Source organism: Gorilla gorilla, chromosome 1 (genome assembly GCF_029281585.2).
Source record: "Gorilla gorilla gorilla isolate KB3781 chromosome 1, NHGRI_mGorGor1-v2.1_pri, whole genome shotgun sequence".
In the NCBI taxonomy this organism is placed as follows: Eukaryota; Metazoa; Chordata; class Mammalia; order Primates; family Hominidae; genus Gorilla; species Gorilla gorilla.
The window spans coordinates 13,140,550-13,163,815 of record NC_073224.2 but is presented as its reverse complement, the minus strand read 5'-3'; the positions used below and the strand labels follow the sequence as shown (position 1 = coordinate 13,163,815).

Here is a 23,266-nt window from a genome sequence, read left to right as displayed (position 1 = left end):
CTACTATGGAGGAATAATAAAGTAATGTAATAATACATATTATCTCAATGAACACTATTCTTTCTGTAATTTATACTTGTGTTTTCATGGAAACTATCGCCCACTTAAAAAAAAGGTATCCGCTCAGCCAGCTGTGAGAGACAGCATGGGGCACAGAGAGAGACAGATAGATGTGTTCCTTGTTCTCAGCGAGCTTTTGATCTATTCAGGGAAACAAACAAACAAACAGAAATGCTGATAATGCCAATAAAAGACCAAAGTTCCCATTACAGGAATGGACTTTTATTTGGAGAAAGGGGGCAAAAAAGTAAAGAATCAAAGAGTGATGAGGTTCTTCAGCTCAGGACTCGGAGAATGCAGATGACCTTCGAAGGCATAGAGGCTCAAAAGGGAAAGTGACATGTAGTGTTCATTTCTCTTCATTACAAAGTTTTCCCACTCCTCTGCCAGCCCTTGAGTCTCTGCCAAAATGCAAGTGATGGTGGCTGAGTCTCTTGCTATACAAGCTCAGAATAAATAGCCTTTGCTTTTCTCATGGGGTTGACCTTTGTTTATTTCCACTGGATTCAGTGTGTTGACAGAGGGGCTAGTTTTAGAAAAGGAAAGGAACATCTCTTCCTCTGAGATAAAAATCGAAGGAGGGAAGGATGAATGAAGTCACTTGGGGGATTCTGAGTTGGAAAGAAAGCTGAAGGAGTTACATCAGGTGGACGCCATCTTCTCAACCAAAGCAATCTCTAAACAGAGACCCAAGGAAGGGAAGGGGAGGGAAGTGGAAGGGATTTACAACTGGAAAAGAGAGGGAGCCAATAAGAAATGGATCAAATGACTCACTTATGTTTAACATCGTGAATTAAACATAAATGCTTCTCTCTCCTCTTAGATCTTAGAAAATTCCAGAAGAAATAGATACTGGCACTGATAAAAGGGAAAATACTTCAGAATATTATATAGGTGATAGGCTCACTATCAGCTCAAATGGGGAAACTAGGAGAGGACATAAAATAAAAGGCTCTAGAGACAGTTTTTGTCTTTATTCTACTTTTCATCGCTATTTTTCATTTAGTGCCCTGGAAATCCATTTGTAGTATCAAGGGCTCTAGGCTTTTACTTTCTTCAGAGTTCCTCTGGGGTAGGAAGAATAAGTTAGACTACCTTCTTTTTCTTTTTTAGGCAGTCAGAAGAGTGCTCAGATATCAAATAAGGAGCCAAAACCAAATGGGATCTTCTAAATTTGGGAGCAACACTGTAATTTAAAAACATAGTTGGGTTTGTCAAAACAAAGCAAAATAGATCAAAGTTAATGGAGATAAGGGGAAAATTTATAGTTTAAGAAAAGGGTGAAAAATGATAATAAGCTCTTCCCCATTTTGGAGCAAAGTAAGATGAAAGTAAAAAAAAAAAAAAACTGCAGACACCTGCAATAAACTTCTGCCCCTTAATAAGAAGAATAATAGTGGATATTTATTGAACATTTATTATATGACAGATGCTACTGTATCAAAGGTACTCACATTAACATATTCAGTCTTTACAGAAGCCTTTCACACAAGACCCAATACTTGTCCGCAATATACAGATGAAAAGAAAACAAGGCACAGTAAAATCAAGAAACTTCCCCATGACTGCAAAGCTCCTAAGTATAGCCAGATTCAAACCCAGGTAATCTGGCCCTATAGTCCACATGCTTATGTCTGGAATATGAAGAAATGAAGGGAGAGGAAGACGGAAGGAGGGAGGGAGAAGTACTATTCAGTCAGTGCTGAACAATTCTTTAGTACCATACAATTGTTCATTACTGCAGCTTAAGAACATTTCCTGCGGTATCATTGTGTCTATCAACAATACCCTTGGACGACAATATAAGGACACCCATAGAACTTAGATTCTGGTCTTTAATAGAAGTCTTCATGAAAAGGAACCAGGGCTCATTTGAAAGTAGACAATACCATGTCTCAAAGTAAGCTAATTTAAAATAGTACTAAAAAAGCTTGCTGTTGCCAAAAAGCAAGGCTGCTCTTAGAGATACCTGCAATAGTGTCAAAAAGTACAAAAGGTGGCTCTCACTGGCCAAGTAGTGACAATTTGGGCATCAAAAGGGAAAACAATGATTAAAGTCCACTGGAGCAAGCTGAGTCTGTTAAGACCACTCTAAGGTCATGATACTAAACAGGAAAGTGACAAAATACTAGGAGGTAATTGTCAACACATAAAGTGGTCTCTCAATAGTGTCTTCTAGGAATGTCATATATTGATGAACCAAATTATGTGTGTACTATGCTGAAGCGGCAGCTGAGTTATTGATATAAATCTAGATGTCTGTAGATATTTTTTAAGCAATGATAGGTCAGAGGAAGAGATTCAGCAAATAAAGTATGTGAAAAATATAAAGAAGTCAGCTTTTTAATAGAGAAACTTGAAAATTTAGAAAGGATGTATAAAAAGTCTATGTGTGAAGGGGTGGTATATTACAAAGTGAATTTGGCCCTTGCTATACTTTCTGTGACCAGACTTTGGTGATCTAGGACGCTCCTTATTGGAGAACTGCTGTGGAAACTTATACATTGGTTACCCAGCCTATAATATTACATGGGACCCCTTTTGTACAGACCCAAATCTATTCAATTTAGAATGAAAGAAAATTTCTGGATTCAGGAATAATGGGGATTAGATAGGTTAGAGATAGGGACTGAGACACAGAGATACAGATAGATAGACTTAGTTGTTCCGTTTCCTTCATACTTCAGACTAAGTGAGCAAACTAAAATGAATGTGAAGATATGTGGGCAAGAGTGAGCCAACCTAGACCGGTAGCCACCCAGGCACGGGGGCTGATTCAGGAAGATGACAGGCAAGTGTGAGGAGGTCTTGAACAGAGGCTGCCATAACTACCTAGATAAAATAGGTGACACATGCTCATCAATATGATTATATGGCAATGTTAGCCCACCCAAGACGGTATGTTTACTCAGCTTGCTTAACGATACTTTGCAGAAATTAATTTCCATATTGTCATGAGGATTGGGCCTGAAGTCAGGGAGGAGAAGGATGCTGACTGGTTCTGTGTGTATTTATCAGGGAGGAATAGCAACAAAAGTCCCTCTTCTAGTGAGCGTCTAATAGTGTCTCTAATAAGTGGAGGAGTAGCAACTGAAAGTGACTGACGTAGGATAGCTCTGTGTGGGCGGAAGGGAAGATGGAAGTAGCTATATATACAAAATGAAGACCCCTCCTCTGAAAGGGTGGGTGTTCATGTGAGAGCAGGTGTTCTGCAATTGAGCAGCACCTGGAGCTCAGCTCCAATGTCTCTGCTGGTCCCTGAGGACATGACGTGTGGGAAACTTCACCGTGTGTGGCTACCTCTCACAAGAATGAGGTACGAGGATGATCAGGGGCACTAGCGAATTGCAAAATAGCCAAGTCACAGGATGCATGCAACCTAAACTAGCAGTTTGAACTTTCCTTACCTATCAGTGATGTCCCAGGCCTACTGACATGTAGGTTACTAGTAGAAACTAGAAAATGTGTCTTTCACCCCCTCAGGTAACCAAAGTGACATGGAGATTTAAAGTTATAAGGACCAAATAAATCATTTAAAACATATTGGGAAACGGTGGAAGTGCCCAGAAATCCAATACAAAGAGACAAAAAAAAGGTCATTTACTGGCAAAGATCTTATTTTTGGGGCATTACAACTGAGGCTCATTAAAAGACATTTGGCAAATAAGTTTAGAGCCTTTGATATTTTGTAGATTTGTGAGGGAAATTATGATAAAATTATCCACTATCAGTACAGTAATCCAGCAGCAAAATAATACAAAGGGGGGAAGAAATAAAACAAGACAAAAAATCATAAGGATTTTTTTATAGGGAGACATACTTTTTTAGAGAGGCATATGAAAGTTGGAAAAACATTGAGTGGGCAGAATGAATCAGAATGGGAATCTTATTAGAGGACAGAGAGGCTAGTTAGCAGAAATAAGATGAATTAAAGTACTATATTTAAGAAAGAGTACACCAGATGAAGAGGTCTTGGGGAGAGACCGTCAAAACTGTGATGAGATGCTGACAGACTGTAAATGTTGATATTCTTTCAACTTTCAGAAGTGAGGAGCGCTACACACACAGAGGGAGTTTAACGATAAAGTAATAAGATCTCAGGAAAGGTTGAACTGCGTAAGCAGCACTTTATGATAGTGACAACACACGGGGAAAAGCAGAAAGAGAACACATTGGACTTCAGAACAAAGTAATTGGAAACTGAGCATCATGGGGTAGAGTTAGCGCCACCTTCAGGTAAAGTCTGGAAAGAAGTCCAGGGAGGTTAGCGCCAGGAAAGGGATGAAGTCATGAGAGGAAGGACTGGAATTTTCTAGAGAAACATTTAAGTTGAGACTGGCATGCTTGAGCTTCTGCAGACCAGTGGATTTTCCTACTGGTCTGTGTCAGCACCAGTATATTCAATGGTGCTTCTCCAAAAAGCCCTCACCTCTTTTACCAGGGACATGACTGCCTGGAGGAATCTAGAACTGAACAACAGTGGGACCCACTCTCCTGCAGACTTATGAGGGCCTGGACCAATGGCTGAGGCTGCCCTGAGGACAAGGATGGGTAAAACCAGGAGTCAACCAGTTTAAGAATTGGCTGCCAGATCGAGGCAAAAAAAAATTCAAAAAAAAAAAATTCAAGTGAGACTTCAAGATGCTGCAGGAAGCATGGTGGTATGCTAGTCATGATCTGGCAAATGGATGGGAGGAAAATTAAGACAGAAGGGGTTGATAGAAGAGAAGGTTCAAGGAGGTAAGAGACTGAATAAACAAATGGACAATGGCCAAATCATATATGAAGGCTGCACAATCTGTAGCCTCCCACCCAGGAAACTAACCCCTTATCTGCAATAACCAGCCCAGGAAGACAGTCTGCTGTAAGTTAGACTTGCAGGAAATCAGATTGCTATCTCTAGTAACAATCCAGGAAGCTAAACATAATTTCTGTAACAATTGGCCCCAAATGGCCGGGACTTGATTAATGACCAACAGCTTCCTTAATTTTTGTTGCTATTTCCAATTCAGGATCAACCAGAAAAAGTCAAATATGACCCTCTAACCAATTACATAGGATGTCACTTCTCGTTATCCCACCTACAGCCTACCGAAGCCAATAGCCGCTAATCAGAGCACACCTAGAGCCTTCTTTCTTCCACTACAAAGCTTTCCCATTTCTCTGCCTGCCTTTGAGTCTCTGCAAAACACAATTGATGGTGGGTGACTCCCTTGTTGCAGCAAGCTCTAATTAAATAGCCTCTGCTCTCATGTGATTGGTCTTTGTATATTTCCATAGAACCAAAGACTAAAATCATGATAGATTCGAGATAAGTGAAGACGTGGGAGGAAAAGGAAGTAGGTTGTGAATACAGAAGAGGAATTTCTAGACTCTTTGGAGGAACAAGGAGATAATTAACATTTGCATATTATTTATTATGAGTTTCCTGATGCTTTGCCATGGGTTTATACAATTTACTGAATCCTCATAAACTTTGTGACACAGATTTTTTTAATCTATGATTTTTAAGGAAAATGAAATTAAAAGAGCTTTCATAACCCATTAAGGGTGAAGAGGTGTCCCACACCAAATTTATTCATTTCACTATGTCAGGCCACTCTCCCAGACCCTCTCTGACATCCCCATTTTATTAGTCCGTTTTGACACTGCTGACAAAGACATACCTGAAACTGGGAACAAAAAAGGGTATAATTGGACTTACAGTTCCACAGGGCTGAGGAGGCCTCAGAATCATGGCGGGAAATGAAACGCTATTCTTACATGGCAGTGGCAAGAGAAAACGAGAGAGAAGCAAAAACAGAAACTCCTGATAAACCCGTCAGATCTTGTGAGACTTATTCCCTATCACGAGAATAGCACTGGAAAGATGGCCCCCATGATTCAATTACCTCCTCCTGGGTCCTTCCCACAACACGTGGGAATTCTGGGAGATATAATACAAGTTGAGATTTGAATGGGGCACAGCCAAACCATATCACCCACTGTAGTTGTGACCAAGGTAAATTGCCACAACCGTGTCATGACTCTACTGTAACTCCTTGTGCAGTCTCTTGGTGCTCTGCCGATAGGGGATGAATGAAATAATTCAATTCATATCTTCCCCAAGCTTACAGTTAGTAAGTAGTAGAATGTAGATTTAAATTCAGATATTCCTAATTTCAAAGTCCATGGTTGTTAACTGTGTTAGGCTAGCTTGGAAGTGGAGTTGCTTGCTGGCAGGTAGGTGTGAGGGTGAAGTGGATATTAAATGTATTGATTTGAAGTGCTTAAAAAATGGCAAGGCTAGAGTATTGGGAAGTAAATTCTTAAGCTGCTAAAAACATTGGCAAGGGATAAGATGGATGGGTGGAGGTCTGTTAGCCAGGCACAAAAGGCTCACTCCCCAGGAAATGATTGAGGAACTCCAGAAACATTGCATCCACCTGGAGTACCCTCTGTTGGCAGAATATGACTTTCAGAAGGATTCCGTCAACCCTGATATCAACACTGACCTAAAGCCCACAGGTGTCCTCGGACCCTATCAGGAGAAGAGCTTGTGGAAGATCAAATCAAATTCAAATGAGAATAATCCAGAAAAGGTGGTGAAACAACAGGTTGGAAACTGGATTAGGGCATAAGGAAATGCAGCAACCCTATCTCCTCATCCTGTGCATTGGAGAGAAGAGCAAAAGCAGAAACTTCCTGGGGGTGAAGTTAGGGGAAGCAAGATACCAGTTCCAGGACAGACATACAAGAAGTGTATGTTGTAATGTCTGAGAATGCAGAACAGAAACACAGGGCACAGGGCAAGAAGCTGCAGAGGAAAGACCTAGAGGTGATGTATGTTTCAGAAAAGATCTCCCCCCCCATATATACAATCATGTATCATATGTAATATCACATATATATGATATATGTTATCTAGTAACCAGGGTAGTGAGTCCAACCACCCAAAGGAAAGGAGAATGCCTAGTAGCTAGAATAATATTTTCTAGATGGTGGGAGAAGTAGAATTAAGTCATTAGAATTTAGTTACTGATAGAAGAAATAGCCAGATCCTAATTCCAGTTGCATGAATTAAAAATAAAAATTAAAGCAAATTTTAGCTTCCTCCAAGTGAAAAAAAAATGACCTTTCGTTGTTGAAAATTACCAATACCTGATAATGTGCATTGAAATGAGCAGGTATTTTGTCTTAAGGAAACTGCTATGGTTTGACCTCTATGAAATTGCCTTCTAGGTGTTCGAGTTTGCATTTAAAATACACAGCACTCTTCACTTTAAGGTGAGGAGAGACAGAAGCAGTGTGTTCTCACTCGGTAGATATGAGTCATGGGCCCCTTGTCTATGTATATTTGACAAGTAACAGCATTAGCAAAAGATGACAGTAATCTACTGTTCTTCCGTTGCTTTCATTACAGTAATCACAAAACAATTTTTCATCCAAATCCAGTCTGAGAAGTAAATATATTTATGAAATACCTTTTTTTATTTCCAGCTTTTAAGTTCAGGGGTACAAGTGCAGGATGTGCAGGTTTGTTACATAGGGAAATGTGGGTGATGGTGGTTTGCTACACAGATCATCCCATCACCCAGGTAAATATTAAACCAGCATCCATCAGCTATTCTTCCTGATGCTCTCCGTCCTCCCACCCCTGACCCTCCAACAGGCCCTAGGGTGTGTTGTTCCCCACCATGTGTCCATGTGTTCTCATCATTTAGCTCCCACTTATAAGTCAGAACATGCAGTATTTGGTTTTCTGCTCCTGCATTAGCTTGCTAAGGATAATGGCTTTCAATTCCATTCATGTCCCTGCAAAGGACGTGATCTTGTTCCTTTTTATGGCTACATAATATTATGGAATACCTTTCTAACATGAAGGAAGAAAATCTAAAATGTGTTTTGATTTCTTTCTTTTATGCTCTGCTCTGTATATAATACCTGTTGCCTGGTAACTAGACTATAAGGTACCATGGGTTAAAAATAAATGCCAATTGTCTTTTCAGAACATTTCCTGCACCAGAACATTCAACCTCAAAGCAAAATATCCAGGATAAAACTCACATACACATTACCGGGTTGTTGTTTATTTTAAGCTAGGAAAGCTGGGGGGTGGTCCTAGGCTAATGCTTTCCACTGGGAAATATAACAATTTAAATTTATTATAAGTTCTAATTCATAATTACTGTTGTAATTTAGTGGCCTCACTTCAGCTTTGCAGCAATACATATATAAAAATAGACCTCTTATCTATCTGCCTGCTTTTGGTACTTTTCTTCACCCTCCCCGAACCTGAAAAAATGGTAGCAGCTCAGAGAAGAGTTTGATGAGGAGATTTCTGGGGTTGAGACTACACTGTGATGTCTCTGCCAGTCAGCAGGGCCCCCAGGAAATCTACTTAATGTAACTGAAAAGACATAATGCATACATAAACCTGTAAAGCTACTGTAGTTTCTAGATTAAAAACAAACTGTGTGCTAAATTGGGACAGGTCGAGGAGCCCTGTGTCTTCTCGTCGACACACTTACTTCTTCAATCCCTAACTTTAAGTTGGAATTTTCCCTGAGACGTGTATTTTTTAACTTACATTTGATGGAACAACTAGCACAGCGTTCTTTGTCCATTGGGGCACTCATTTTTACAGGCTCATCATGAACACCCAAAACAAACCTCATATACAGTGGTCTCCAGAAATGCTGACTGTTACAAAAATTTTTTTGTTCCCACCAGCCTGTAGAGAATATGACCAGATTGTAAAGTGAATTCAATCATTACTCATTACTTGCCCTAAAAGTAAGAGTACTAGTGGACAGACTCACACCTCAGCTTAAGCTAAGGGGAGCCTGGATGACTACGAGTGTTTATGTATTCTCTTCTCCATTGTTCAAGGCCCTCTTTGGATTTCTTGCCCGCCCCCTAAAAGAGAATTTTTGTTTGTTACCTCTTACCGACATTTATTTTGGCAATTTTTTTCTGAGAGTCCATCCTCATCCTCTCCCATGATGTCCACGGCTGAAAAGATCAGTGCAACCAGAATGGCAAAGCAGCACACCAGGGCAAAGATCACGATGCACTTCTGCTGGGACTGAAAGAGGAAACAAAGACAAAGAAAAGTAAGTGGTGCTGCTTTCTCTTGGGAAACTCAAGAAGTGACAACTTCTCAACATTCCATGAAAAATGAGTGAGGATACGATTATCACTGCCTAGAAGGGAAATCTATTCTCTAGTGAACATGCCAAAGATCTTTATGCTTATTTCTCAACACAGCCTTCAAACCCCACTCTAAGTGATAGACCCTGTTAAATAATTCAAGTGTAGTATCCAGGCTTCTGAATGAGTTTGCTCTTCTTCTTCTTCCTACTCAAAATCAGTCCAGAAAAGATCACTAGATATCTATTGTTTCAAATTAAAAATGAAACACATATGCTAGCATCATGCTGTCAATAAAAACAGTCAGACTCTGTAAAACATTTGAAGATATTTATTCTAAGTCAAATGTGAGTGACCAATGGCCCATGACAGAACCTTCAGGAGATCCTGAGACCATGTGCCCAAGGTGGTTGGGCCATAACTTGGTTTTATACATTTTAGGGAGACATAAAACATCAATCAATAGGCCGGGCGCGGTGGCTCACGCCTGTAATCCTAGCACTTTGGGAGGCCGAGGCGGGCAGATCATGAGGTCAGGAGATCAAGACCATCCTGGCTAACACGGTGAAACCCCGTCTCTACTAAAAATACAAAAAATTAGCTGGGCGTGGTGGCAGGCGCCCGTAATCCCAGCTACTCCAGAGGCTGAGGCAGGAGAATGGCGTGAACCTGGGAGGCGGAGCTTGCAGTGAGCCAAGATCGCACCACTGCACTCCAGCCTGGGTGACAGAGCAAGACTCCATCTCGAACAAACAAACAAACAAAAAACATCAGTCAATACATGCAAAATGTACATTTGTTCAGTCCTGAAAGGCAGGACAGCTGGAAGTGGGGGCTTCCAGGTCATAGGTGGAGTCAAAGATTTTCTGATTGGCAATTGGTTGAAAGAGTTATTATCAAAAGCAAGGAATGTCTGAGTTACTATAAGGGGTTGTAGAGACCAAGGATTTATCATGCAGATGACGCTTCCAGGTAGCGGGCTTCAGAGAGAATAGATTGTAAATGTTTCTTATCAGACTTAGAGTCTGTTCTATCAGCAATTCCAAAAGGGAGGAGGGCACAAATTAGGCAAGTCCAGCTCCCACTTCTCATCATGGCCTGAACTAGTTTTTCAGGTTACCTTCGGAATGCGCCTAGCTGAGAAGAGGATTCCATTTAGATGGATGGGGTGTTTCGAATTTTATTTTTGGTTTACAATGTGTTATTTAACTGACATTGTTCATTTTAAAATCTGAACATAAACATAACTCTTGATATGATTTTCACTTAGAAATACAAGCTGAATGTCCAGGTGGTCAAAGTCACTCACATACATATCATTAGGCCCCAGTATGATAATCTGAGCCATCTCTCTCTCTAGGGGCTCATGGCTAAAAGTGGCAGAAGACAGGGCCATGATAACTGGGCAGGAGCTGTGACCACTGTGACAAATCATTTTGTCTGCTACAGTCTGAATATTTGTGTACACCCAAAATTCACATGTTGAAACCTTAACCTCCAAGGTGATGATGTTAGTAGATGGGGACTTTTGGGAGGTGATTAGGTCATGAAGACAGAGTTTTGCCGTCATGAATGAGTCTCAGAGATGGGCATGGTAACACGCACCTATAGTCCCAGCTAGTAAGGAGGCTGGGGTTGGAGGACTGCTTGATTCCAGGGTTTTGAGGCTGCAGTGCACTGTGACTGTGCCTGTGAACAGCCACTACACTCCAGTGTGGGCATCATAGTGAGACTTTGTCTCTAAAAGAAAAAAAAAGGCCTTAAAGAGCTCCCTTGCCCCTTCTATCATGTGGGGATACAGCAAGATGGCACCATAGATGAAAAAGGAAATGGGCCCTCACCAGATGCCAAATCTACCAGCATCTTGATCTTGGATTTCCCAGCCTCCAAAACTGTGAGAAATAAGTTTCTGTTGTATATAAGCTACCGAGTTTATGATATTTTGTTACGGCAGCCCAAAAAGACCAAGATAAATTAGATAAATTCTGGATGCAGAAAGGAGGAAAAGCAATTTTAAAAGTCTATGTACAGCTTTTAAGGGTTATTTACAGAGGTGAAAGGGTCATCTTTGGTCAGGCAGCCAGGCATACATCACTCTGTTAGTGATAAATATATGTATACACACGTACACACACACACACACACACACACACACACACACACACACGACACAGTTCAGAGCCTTTCTGAAACCAGCTGACTTTGCATCCTCTTACCACCCAGCTTCACTTTATCACCAAAGCCACATGATTTCCTAAGAATCCAAGGAACCTCCCAAACTCAGAGTCCAGGTCATCGAGAGGTATCCTTAAATGACAGATTGTAGTTAGAAACAGATGTAGTCAAGTCAAAGGAATGAATGGTGTTTCTGTGACCAGGCACTGTCAGCCCACATGAGTGCTTCATTTTTGTTTCAAATCCTCCTTCAGGCCTCATCTCCTATTGCAACCTCAATCCAAGTCCGCTCCTGCCTGTCATTATATTTTCTTACTCCTCCCTCAAACATGAAGTGATGAAAGCCAAAGGAAGATACAGCCATTATTCTTTTACCCTAGACCCTGCTTATCTGTAAGACATGGATTCTGTTTTATTCTTTTTTTTTTTTTTTTCCTTTTGAGACAGAGTTTCACTCTTGTTGCCCAGGCTGGAGTGCAATGGCGTGATCACCGCTCACCGCAACCTCCACCTCCCAGGCTCAAGCCTCAGCCTGCCTCAGCCTCCTGAGTAGCTGAGATTACAGGCATTGCACCACTACAACCAGCTAATTTTGTATTTTTAGTAGAGATGGGGTTTCTCCATGTTGGTCAGGCTAGTCTCGAACTCCTGACTTCAGGTGATCCACCCACCTCAGTCTCCCAAAGTGCCGGGATTACAGGAATGAGCAACCACGCCTGGCCCTGTTTTATTCTTTCTATCCTCAAGCAAACAGCACAACCCTAACAAATAGAAGGTGTTCAAGAAATAATTATTGTATAAATAGTGAATGAACAAAATGAAAATTACAATGGCATATAATATGGTTTGACTGTGTCCCCGCCCAAATCTCATCTTGAATTGTAGTTCACATAATTCCCATGTGTCATGGAAGGAACGAGGCAGGAGGTAATTGAACCATGGGGGTGGGTTTTTCCCATGCAGTTCTCATGATAGTGAGTAAGTCTCACGAGATCTGATGGTTTTATGAAGGGCAGTCCCCCTACACACACTCTCTTGCCTGCTCCCATGTAAGATGTGCCTTTGCTCCTCCTTCACTTTCCACCATGATTGTGAGGTCTCCTCAGTCATGTGGAACTGTGAGTCCATAAAACCTCTCTTTCCTTTATAAATTACCCAGTCTCGGGTCTGTCTTTATTAGCAGCATGAGAGCAGGCTAATACAGCATCCTTCTGAGAATGCAGAGACACAAAAAATGTTTCTCTCAAAACTCATTTGTGACCTTTCTGAAAACTGGCTTGATTACATATTTTGGTGATTATAAATTTTGTATTTTATCCTTTTTTACTTTCTGCTGGTGCTACAGGCAAATTCATGCGCCACATTTAGCAACTATATAAAACTTGCAGAATAGATTGTGTATTCATCTTGCCATTTTATTTTTCATTCATCCCTTATTCCTCACTAATTTTTTTAAAAGTTTATATTTTGACAAATTATAGTTTTATAAGGTACAAAGTGATTTTTTAAAATATAGGTAGAATCATAAGTTATAAAACTGTCCATCACCTTAAATATTTGACATTTTCATGATGAGAACATTGGAGCTATACTCTCTTAATGATACAATGTACAGTACTCAATTATTATCTATATTCACTATGCTATGCAACAGATCTCAAAAAAGAAGCAGACTTATTCCTCCAATCTTAGGCTTTGTACCCTTTGATTATCATCTCCTCATCCCCTCTACTCACCAGCCTCTGGTAACCACCATTCTACTCTCTACTTCTATAACTGCAATTGTTTTATATTCCACATATAAGTGAGAACATGTGGTAATCTGCCTTTCTGTGTTTGGCTTATCACTTAGCATATGTTCTCCAATTCTATCCATGTTGGTACAAATTACAAACTTTCTTTTTTCAGGCTGAATACTATTTCGTTGTACATACATTCCATATTTTCAAAACTCCATTCATCTGTTGATGGGCACTTAGGTTAATCCCACAGCTTGGCTATTATGAATAGTGGTGCAATAAACATGGGTGTGCAGACATCTCTTCAACATACCGATTTAAAATCTTTGGGTAAATACCCAAAGGTAGGACTGCTAGATCATATGGCAAATCTATTTTTAGTTTTTTGAGGAATCTTCATACGGTTTTCTATAATGGCTACACTAATTTACATTTCTTCCAACAGTGCATAAGTTCCCTTTTCTCCAGACCTTGCCAATGCTGGTCTTTTGTCCTTTTGATGATAGCCACTCTAACAGGTGTAAAGTAATATCTTGTTGTGGTTTTAATTGGCATCTCCCTAATGATTAGTGATACTGAACATTTTTTATGTATCTGTTACCCATTTGTATGTCTTTAAAGAAATATCTGCGAAAGCCCTTTACTTATTTCTTAATCAGATTACTAGTTTTTCTTCCCATAGAGTTGAGTTTCTTGTATAGTTTGGATATTAGTTTTCTATCAGGTATATGGTTTGCAAATATTTTCTCCTAATCCCTAGGTTGTGTCTTCACTCTGCTAATTCCTTTGTTTTAAATAAACTTTTTATTCGAATGTAATCCCATTTGTTTATTTTTGCCTTTGTTGCCTGTGCTTTCGAGGTGAAATCTAAAAATGTTATCATCCAGGCCAATGTCATGTAGCTCTTCCCCTGTTTTAGTAGTTTCACGCTTTCAGGTTTTATGTTTCTTTAACCCACTTTGAGTTGATTTTTGTATACAGTGTGCATACAGTGTATTTCTTTTGCATATGAATATCCAGTTTTCCCAATACCATTTATTGAAGACAGTGCTCTTTTTCCATTGTATATTCTTAGCACCTTTGTCAAAAATCAATTGACCACAAATGTGTGGTTTAATTTCTGTGCTCTCTCTTCTTTTCCATTGGTCAATGTGTCTACTTTTTTGCCAGTACTATGTTGCTTTCATTACTACTGTTTTGTAGTACAGTATAGATTGAAATCAGGCAGTGTGATGCCTCTGGCTTTGCTCCTTTTGCTAATGATTGCCTTGGCCATTAAGAGTTTTTTGTGGTTCCATATGAATTTTAGGACTGTGTTCTCTATATCTGTGAAAAATGACATTGGGATTTTGATAAGAATTGCAATAAATCTGTAAATTGCTTTGCATAGTGTAATTCTTACAATATCAATTCGGGTCCTTTGCATATTTCTTAATCAGGTTGTTTTCTTTCTATAGAGCTGAGTTCCTTAGGTATTTTGAATACTAATTCTCTATCAGATACATGGCTTACAATATTAATTATTCCAGCCAGAATTATTTCCATATATTTGTGTCTTCAATTATTTTCATTAATGTTTTATACTTTTTGGTGTAAAAGTCTTTCACCTCCTTGATTAAATTTATTCCTATTTTATTTTTTATAGCTATTATAAATGGGATTATTCTCTCGATTTCTTTTCCAAAGTTTGTTGTTAGTGAAAAGAAATCCTACTAATTTTTCCATGTTGATTTCATATCCTGTAACTTCACTAAATTTGTTGATAAGCTCTAACAGTTTTTTTTTTGGTGGATTCTTTAGAGTTTCTTATATGTAAGATTGAGGTAAGAGACCAGCAAGACTTACTTCCTGGTCACAAAACAAGATCTGGTCCAGACAGGATAAAGTGAAGAAACTGGCAGGAACCAGCAGATGATGATAAAAGTGATCCCTAGCTGCCCTCCTTGCTCATAGGCATAAGACACTCCCCACCAGCACCCTGACAGTTTACACATGCCATGACAATGACCCAGAAGTTACCACCCACTTTGCCACCAACCTGGAAGTTATGGACTTTTTCCTAGAGAGTTCTAAATAATCCACCCTGAATTTGCATTGATCCACCCCTTAATTTTCCTATAATTGAAAGCAGATTTATCTGAGTATAAATAAAGTTGCCAAGATCCCTTGTGATGCGAACCCTGGGCACGTGGCCAGTGAGTCAGCCATGCTCTTCAAGGAGAAGTAACATTTAATATGATTGCTGTCTACCACCACTGGCTTGCTGTTGAATTATTTCCTGGGTAAAGCCAAAACCCTCTTGGACTAAGCCCCGATCTGGGGTCTTCTGTCCTACAAGATCATGTCATCAGCAAACAACAGTTTCACTTCTTCCTTTTCTATTTGGATGCCTTTTATTTCTTTCTCTTAACTTACTCTTCTTTCAAGGACGTCCAATACTATGTTGAATAGAAGTGATGAGAATGGGCATCCTTGTCTTATACTGGATCTAGATGAAAGGGCTCTAATTTTTCACCATTGAGTATAATGTTATCTGTGAGATTATATATGGCCTTTATTATGAAGTACATTTCTCCTATATACAATTTGAGTGTTTTTTTTTTTTTACCATGAAAGGATGTTAAATTTTGTGAAGTTTTTCTTTCTGCATCTAATGTGATGATCATATGACTTATTTTTTCTGTCAATGTGGTGTATCACATTTAATAATTTGTCAATGTGGATATATCCTTGCATCCCAGGGATAGATCTCATTTGATCATGGTAAATGATCCTTTTCATGTGTTGTTGAATTTTATTTGTGAGTATTTTGTTGAGGATATTTGCATCTATATTTATCAAGGATATTGGCCTGTAGTTTTCTTTACTTGTGATGTCCTTGTCTGGCTTTAGTATAGGGGTAATGCTGACTTTGTAAAAAGACTTTGGAAGTATTCTTTCCTCTGTGATTTTTTTAGAAAAGTCAGTGGGGAATTGGTAATAGTTCTTTAAATGTTTGGCAGCATTCAGCAGCGAAGCCATCAGGCCTTGGGTTTTTCTTGATGAGAGACTTTTTATTACTGGTTCAATCTCCTCACTTGTTATTCATCTGCTCAGATTTTGTATTTCTTTGTCATTCAGTCTTGATAGGTTGTATGTGTCTAGAAATTTATTCTAGGTCATCCAATTTGGTGGCATATAATAGTTCATAATAGTTTCTTATGATTGTGTTTCTGTAGTTATCAGTTGTAATGTCTCCACTTTTATTTTTGATTTTATTTGAGTCTTTTCTTCTTAGTCCAGCTAAAGGTTTGTCAAATTTAATTTTTCAAATAACCACTCTTAGTTTTATAGTTTTATTGATTTTTTAAATCATTTTTCTGGTTTCTATTTCATTTATTTCTGTGATAATTCTTATTTATTTTCTTTTGCTAACATTGGGCTTAGTTTGTTCTTTTTATGTTTTCTTAAGGTGTAACATTATTTATTTGAAATATTTTTTCTTTTTGATATAGGCACTTATTGCTACAGACTCACCCCTCAGAACTTCTCTTGCTGCATTCCTAAATTTTGGTATGTTGTGCTTCCATTTTCATTTGTCTCAAGACATTTTTTAATTTCCCTTTTATTTTGTTCACTGATCAACTGGCTATTCAGGAGCATGTTGTTTAATTTCAGTGAGTTTTCTGAAAGTCTTACTGTTACAGATTTTTAGTCTTAACCCACCGTGATCAGAAAAAAATACTAGATATGATTTCAATCTTCTTAAATTTGCTTAGACTTGCCTTGTGACCTAATATATGGTTCATTCTGGAAAATGTTCTGTGTGCTCTTGACAAGAATGTGTATTTGGTTGTTGTTGGTTTGGAATGTTTTGTACATGTCTGCTAGGTCCAGTTAGTCTGAAATGTTGCTCAAGTCCACTGTTTTCTTATTGATTTTATGTCTATCCAATATTGAAAGTGATGTATTAAATCCTCTACTTACATTGTATTGAAATATACCTTTCCCTTCAGATACTTTAATATTTCCTTTATAGATTCAGGTGCTACACTGTTAGGTGCATATATAATTGTTATATCCTATTGATAAATTGACCCCTTTATCATTATATAATGCCCTTCTTTGTCTTTTAAAATACTTTTTGACTTAAAGTCTATTTTCTCTAATGTAGCTATCACTACCCCTGTTCTCATTTGGTTTCCTTTTGTGTGGAATATCTTTTTCCATCCTTTAATGTTCAATCTCTGTGTTCTTTGAAAAGTGAAGTGTGTAGGCAGTATGTACTTGGGTCTCATTTTTTTAGTTCATTCATCACTCTATGTCTTTTGATTAGAGAATTTCATTTATTTTCATTCAAGGTTACTGTTGCATAAAGATTTACTATTGCCATTTTGTTGTTTTCTGGTTGTTTTGTAGTTGCTTTATTTCTTTCTTCCTGTCGTGTTGTTTTCCTTTATAGTTTGCTATGGTGTATGGTTTCCTGTAGTGGTATGTTTTGAATGTTTTTTCACTTTTTGGTTACCATGAGACTTTCCTAGCATATCTTACACTTATAACAGTCTACTTCAAACTGATAACAGCTTAACTTTGATTACATGTAACAATTCTGCACTTTTACTCCCCTCTTCCAAATTTTATGCTTTTGATGTCTAAATTAACATTTTATAATATATATCTCCTGACAATTTATTTTAGCTATAGTTGTTATTAATAATTCCATCCTCTAACCATTACACTAGCGATAAAATTATGTTACATACCATGATTACAGTCCTAGGGTATTCTGAATATTGCTATTTATTATGTATACCATTAGGTTTTGTGCTTTTCTAAATGTTATGTTACTAGTTAGAAGCATTTTTTTTTTAGCTTAAAGAATTTCTTTTAGTAATTACTGTAAGAGAGGCCTAATCATGATGAATTTTCTTAGCTTTTATTTGCCTGGGAAAGCTTTTATTTCTCTCATTTCTGAAAGCTTTGGTGGTTAGAGCATTCTTGGTTGGCAGGGTTTTTTTTGTTTTTTTTTTTTGTTTTCATTCAGCACTTTGAAAATACTATCCCACTGGCCTAGAGAGTTTCTGCTGAAAAGTCTACTGATGATTGTATTGAGACTTCTTTGTAGGTAATATATTGCTTGTCTCTTGCTGCTCTCAGAAATTTTTTGTTTTTGATTTTTGATAGTTTCATTATTATATGTCTTGGTGAACTCCTTTTTGGGTTGAACTTAGTTGATGACCTCTACATTTTCTGTACCTAGCTGTTGGTTTCTTTCCTCAATTAATGACATTTTTTCTTTTTTTTTTTTTTTTGAGATGGAATTTTGCTCTTGTTGCCCGGGCTGGAGTGCAATGGCATTATCTTGGCTCACTGCAACCTCCGCCTCCCAGGTTCAAGCGATTCTTCTGCCTCAGCCTCCCAAGTAGCTGGGATTACATGTGCCCACCGCCACACCTGGCTAATTTTTTGTATTTGTAGTAGGGACGGGGTTTCACCATGTTGGCCAGGCTGGTCTCAAACTCCTAACCTCAGGTGATTCATCTGCCTTGGTCTCCCAAAGTGCTGGGATTACAGATGTGAGCCATTGTGCCCGGCCATTAATGACTTTTTGATCCAATATTTCTTTCAGTATGTTTTCTGGCCCTTTTACTCTGTCTTCTCCATGTGAAATGTGTATTATGCATAGGTTAGGCCTCAGTGGTGTCCCATAATTCCCACGGTCCTACTTTATTCTTTTTCTTTTTTTCCTTTTGCTCCTTTGATTGGGAAATTTCATAAGTACTGTCTTCAAGTTCACTCATTCTTTCTTCAATTTGATCAAGCAGACTGCTGAAGTTTTTATTGCATTTTTCAGTTCAAGCATTGTATTCTTCATCTCTAGGATTTCTATTTGGGTATTTTTTAATTGTTTCTATTTCTTTGTCAAACTTCTCGTATTGTTCATGTATTGTTTTACACATTTTATTTAATTTTTATCTGTATGTTTTTGAAGTTCACTTAACTTTGTTAAGAGGATTATTCTAAATTTTTTTGTCATTTCATAAATTTCCCTTTCTTTAGTGTCCATTGTTGGAGCTTTGTTAGTTTCTTTTGGAGGTGTCATGATTTCTCAAATCTGTGTAATCTTTGTGTTCCTGCATTGCTGTTTATGCATTTTCAGAGAAAGCCACCTTTTCTGGCATTTATAAGAGTTCCTTGGCAGAGATAAACCTTCACTAGTTAGTCTATGCTATAATTCTGAATGGGCCAGCTGGTAATGAATCTGGGCAGGCAGAGCTTGCATTCAGGTTCTCTAGATGTCTGGGTCACTGCCTTTTCTCTGAATTTGGGTGGAACAGCTGGCTATGCTCTGCTATCCAGCAAGACCACCAGCTAAGCCCTGCTATGAGGCTGAGCTTCTGTGTGGGCACTAAAGTCACTTCTGATCTGGCTGGGCTACAGAGTATATTCTCCAGCTGGAATATACTGCTATCTGGACTCATCAGTTGGACAAAGTTGCAGGAGGGACCCTAAAGTTAATTGGATTGTGATGAATGGACCAAACGCTATGCTCAGTATATTATATTCCTGATTGTGGCAAAACTAATACCTGCTGATTGTCAAAATTTGCTGCAGTGACTGTCTTTCTCACTATGTAGGGTCTAGGGGATAGGCTTTGGGGCTGTGTGACACATTAAGCTTCAGTTTATGGCAGATCTAGTGTCTACTCGTTGTGGAAATTCACCGCCGGTGGGTAGGGAAAGGGTTTTCTCATTCTCTGAGGAGCTCCTAGGGGTAGGGTCAAAGGCTGGACAAGGAGGCTGGCTATCGAGGGGTTCAAGCCTAGTAGTCCTTCCCACCTCTTCTGGGAGTGACCAGCTTGACTTTGCAGGTGACCTATGCTATTACCTGATATCTCTGATCACGTACTGCTGGCAGGTACACTGAGCTTTCATCAAGATCTACCCACTGGTCTCCGTGGGCTCTGCCCTCTTGCTTTGTTTCGTTGTGACCCCAGGTGATCTGGCTGTGCCATATCCTCCTGTTTCCCGTTTCCTGTGAGGTGGGAGTGGAGTAGGCTTCCTGGGAAGTGTCAGAGAAGTTAGATGTCTACCTCCTCACCTCTCTTTTTTGACTGTAGAAACCATGAGCCCTGGGGAATCCTGTGTGGTGCTGTGGCAACTTGAGGAAGAGGGAAGGATGACATCGTCAAAGCAAGACTGTTTCTTTCAGCTTTCAATGGGGAATTTTATTTAGTTCCACGGAAATGAAGAAAAGCATTGACTCAGGCTTATTCCTACACTGTGGAGTTTCAATAACATATTTTTGTCTGTGGATAGTTGCTAGTTAATCTTTCTGTTGGAGGGAGTGAAGACTGGGGCCAACTCGCTGTTGTCACTCCACTAATTTTACTTTCAAGAAACACCACAGTGAACTGTTTGCGGGCTTAGGCTGCAAAATAAGATTGCTTGGATTCTGCCATTTATTGGATGTATGCTCTTAGCAAGTTATTTAGCCATGTGCTTCAGGTTCCTTGTCTGTAAAATGGGGATTTATTAATAACTGTTTCATAGGGTTATTATTAATAATTAAGTTAAATGACATACTATATGTAAAGTACTTAAAACAATACATAGAAGATAGATAGCAGTAAATGAGTTTTTGCTATTGTTAGTACATTGTTGCATTTTTAACACCTGTATTTACATGCCTCGTATATTTTGGAGAAACAAGGTAAATATATAAACATTCAACAAAAACTGTAAGTTATGTGTAACAGAGAGGCAGAGAGAAATAGGGAGAAATAAGACAGAAAGAGAGAAGGCAAATGTTAGATGGAAATTTTCTAGAATAAAATTTTTGAGAAATTGTTCTAGCTCAGTCTCATAACTCAAAATCCTAAAGCAATATTTCCCAAATTTAAGCATGGATCAAAATCACTTGTAAAAACATACATTGCTGGGCCCCAAGTATGTACTTGTAACAAGTTTTCAAGAGATGTTGCTGCTGCTGATCCCTGGGCCACACTTTTGAACCGGGGCCCTAAAGTATCATCTAAAATAAATCCTACTTAGTACATGTTCATCCATCAAATTTACCTGCCTTTAGTAGTTCATTTGTGAACATTAAAAGGATCATGATAAATATACCCTAATGAAAAAAAACATAAATTTTGTAATTTATTTTCTTTGTGGTGGCTTAAAAAATAATTTTAAATAATAGCTTTAAATTTTGAAAATGTTTTCTACTGGACATCAGTTTTTATTTATTTTAATGATATTCATTGTTTCTATAATCAGAAAATGTTTGCTTGTAACTGTGTTGAAAAAAGCCCTCATAATGAAAAAAGAAAATCACTCATAATCCTACTGAGACCTAACTGCCATTTATATTTCATTCTTGTTGTTTCCTATATTCCATCTGCCTATCTAACAACGATAAAATTGTATCATGCTGTAATTAAGGTTTATATTCTGCTTTTTGCACTCAATGGTATGTTAGTGTCCTTATATGTTCTTTCATAGCATAGTTCTAAATTTTTGCATAATATTCTAATACGTGGTCATATCATCATCTCCTTTACCCAAAAAAACTTTCAAGAAGCCACTCATTTTACAATAGAAAAAAGTGATTAAACTTTTTTCATTTTATCCTGTTTCCCTAGACATTATAAATGGAAACAAACAAACAAAAAGCTTTCAGCAAGGTTTAAAGTAATGTAATAATATTCACATTAATCTAGTCCAGAAGATACTCTAACCCAGGAAAATATAATTAGTTACCTCAATAATAATTCTGAAGAGAGCAGCTTGAAAATACCATACCAGGTACATAGTGGGCATTCAATGAATGAATCCTAACAAAGACAATATTAATGATTTGTTTCTCTTTATTCTGAATGCTGTAATAAATAACAATAAATAAGTAAGAACTCTAGCTACTTTGTATGCTCTTGGAAGTACTTTCATAACTCTCACAAATTTATTTTAACTTCTATTAGTTTAATTTTATATTATTAAATTCCATTAAAAGAAGCAGTTTAGCTAGTTATTTCCATTTTCATTTACCAAAGAAGAAAAATTCAGACTCTGATATTCATTTTTAAATATCTCCTTGGAACAATGTACTATAACAATATAAGGTCATGCCACTACTTCCTTAGCCTCATTTAATTTCCATCTCATCAAAAGTGAAAGCTTACGTTCAAATGATAGAATAAGAGCCACATAAATAATATCAAACTTCAGGGAACCAAGAGACATTAATTTTCAAATCCTTAACAGGTATAATTCCAGAAATCAATTCCAACTACACTTTTCTGTTTTTATTGAATTTAATCAAGGGAAGCAAGTTTTAAGGAGAATCCATAAACAAGTTTATCATCTAAACTTCACAAGACAAAACAAAATTTAAAATGCTATTACATAGCATCAGCATCAGCCAATCTGTACTTTCACAGCAGTTTACATGCATATGAAAAGAATTGCTTTCTTGGTCAAGAAGTAAATATTAAAAAATGTTAACATTCAAAATATTTGAATGTCATATCCTTAACAAACATGTTTTAACTCAAATACAGAAATAGAGATATATTATCTCTAACTAGAGAAAGTATTACACTTGAAATTTTCAAGCTGGGCTTTTATATCATTGAACAAGCTCTTAAAAGGAATTTGCACCTAGGCTGGGTGTGGTGGCTCATGCCTGTAGTCCTAGCACTTTGGGAGGCCGAGGTGGGAGGATTGCTTGAGGCCAAGAATTCAAGACTACCCTGGCCAACATACTGAGACCTCATCTCATTTTTTGTTTTTTTGGTATAAAAAAATTTTAAAGAAGAAAAAAAAGGAATTTACCTTTAGGAAACTATGACCCTAGAGGTAAAAAAGATAAATATACAAAAATTATCCAAAAATTAAAATTATTCATATTATTTTTCATTTATTTACCATGACAATTTTTTTAAAACAAAATCATGGTCAAGTCTTAAAAAGAATACTTTTTATGTGTACAGTTCTTAAAATCTACAAAGCTGAAAGTTCTAATACAATTATTCCCTATATGAAAAATATGCAAACTGGGACTCAAAGACATTTGGCCATTAAGCTGTCCAAGGTGAACCAAACAGTAGGAGACAGTCTGGGTATTTAATTTAGGTCTAGAAATCCAAAATCTGTCTGTTTTATAGATGCAGACTTTTCCCT

At 37.9% G+C, this 23,266-nt stretch overlaps 1 protein-coding gene across 4 annotated transcripts in view; it reads right to left on the bottom strand.

Annotated features, from left to right (window-relative positions):
• The window catches only part of PLD5 (phospholipase D family member 5), a 444,561-nt gene that overhangs the window by 258,197 nt on the left and 163,098 nt on the right, over positions 1-23,266 (bottom strand). For 2 of the 4 annotated variants that reach the window (XM_031002678.3, XM_055380520.2), the window contains exon 2: positions 8,991-9,127. In XM_031002678.3, the coding sequence (XP_030858538.2) occupies positions 8,991-9,127 (137 nt within the window). Of the gene's footprint in view, positions 1-8,983; positions 9,128-23,266 lie in introns of those variants that run through there. The other 2 variants (XM_055380524.2, XM_063707281.1) reach the window with 2 other exon arrangements.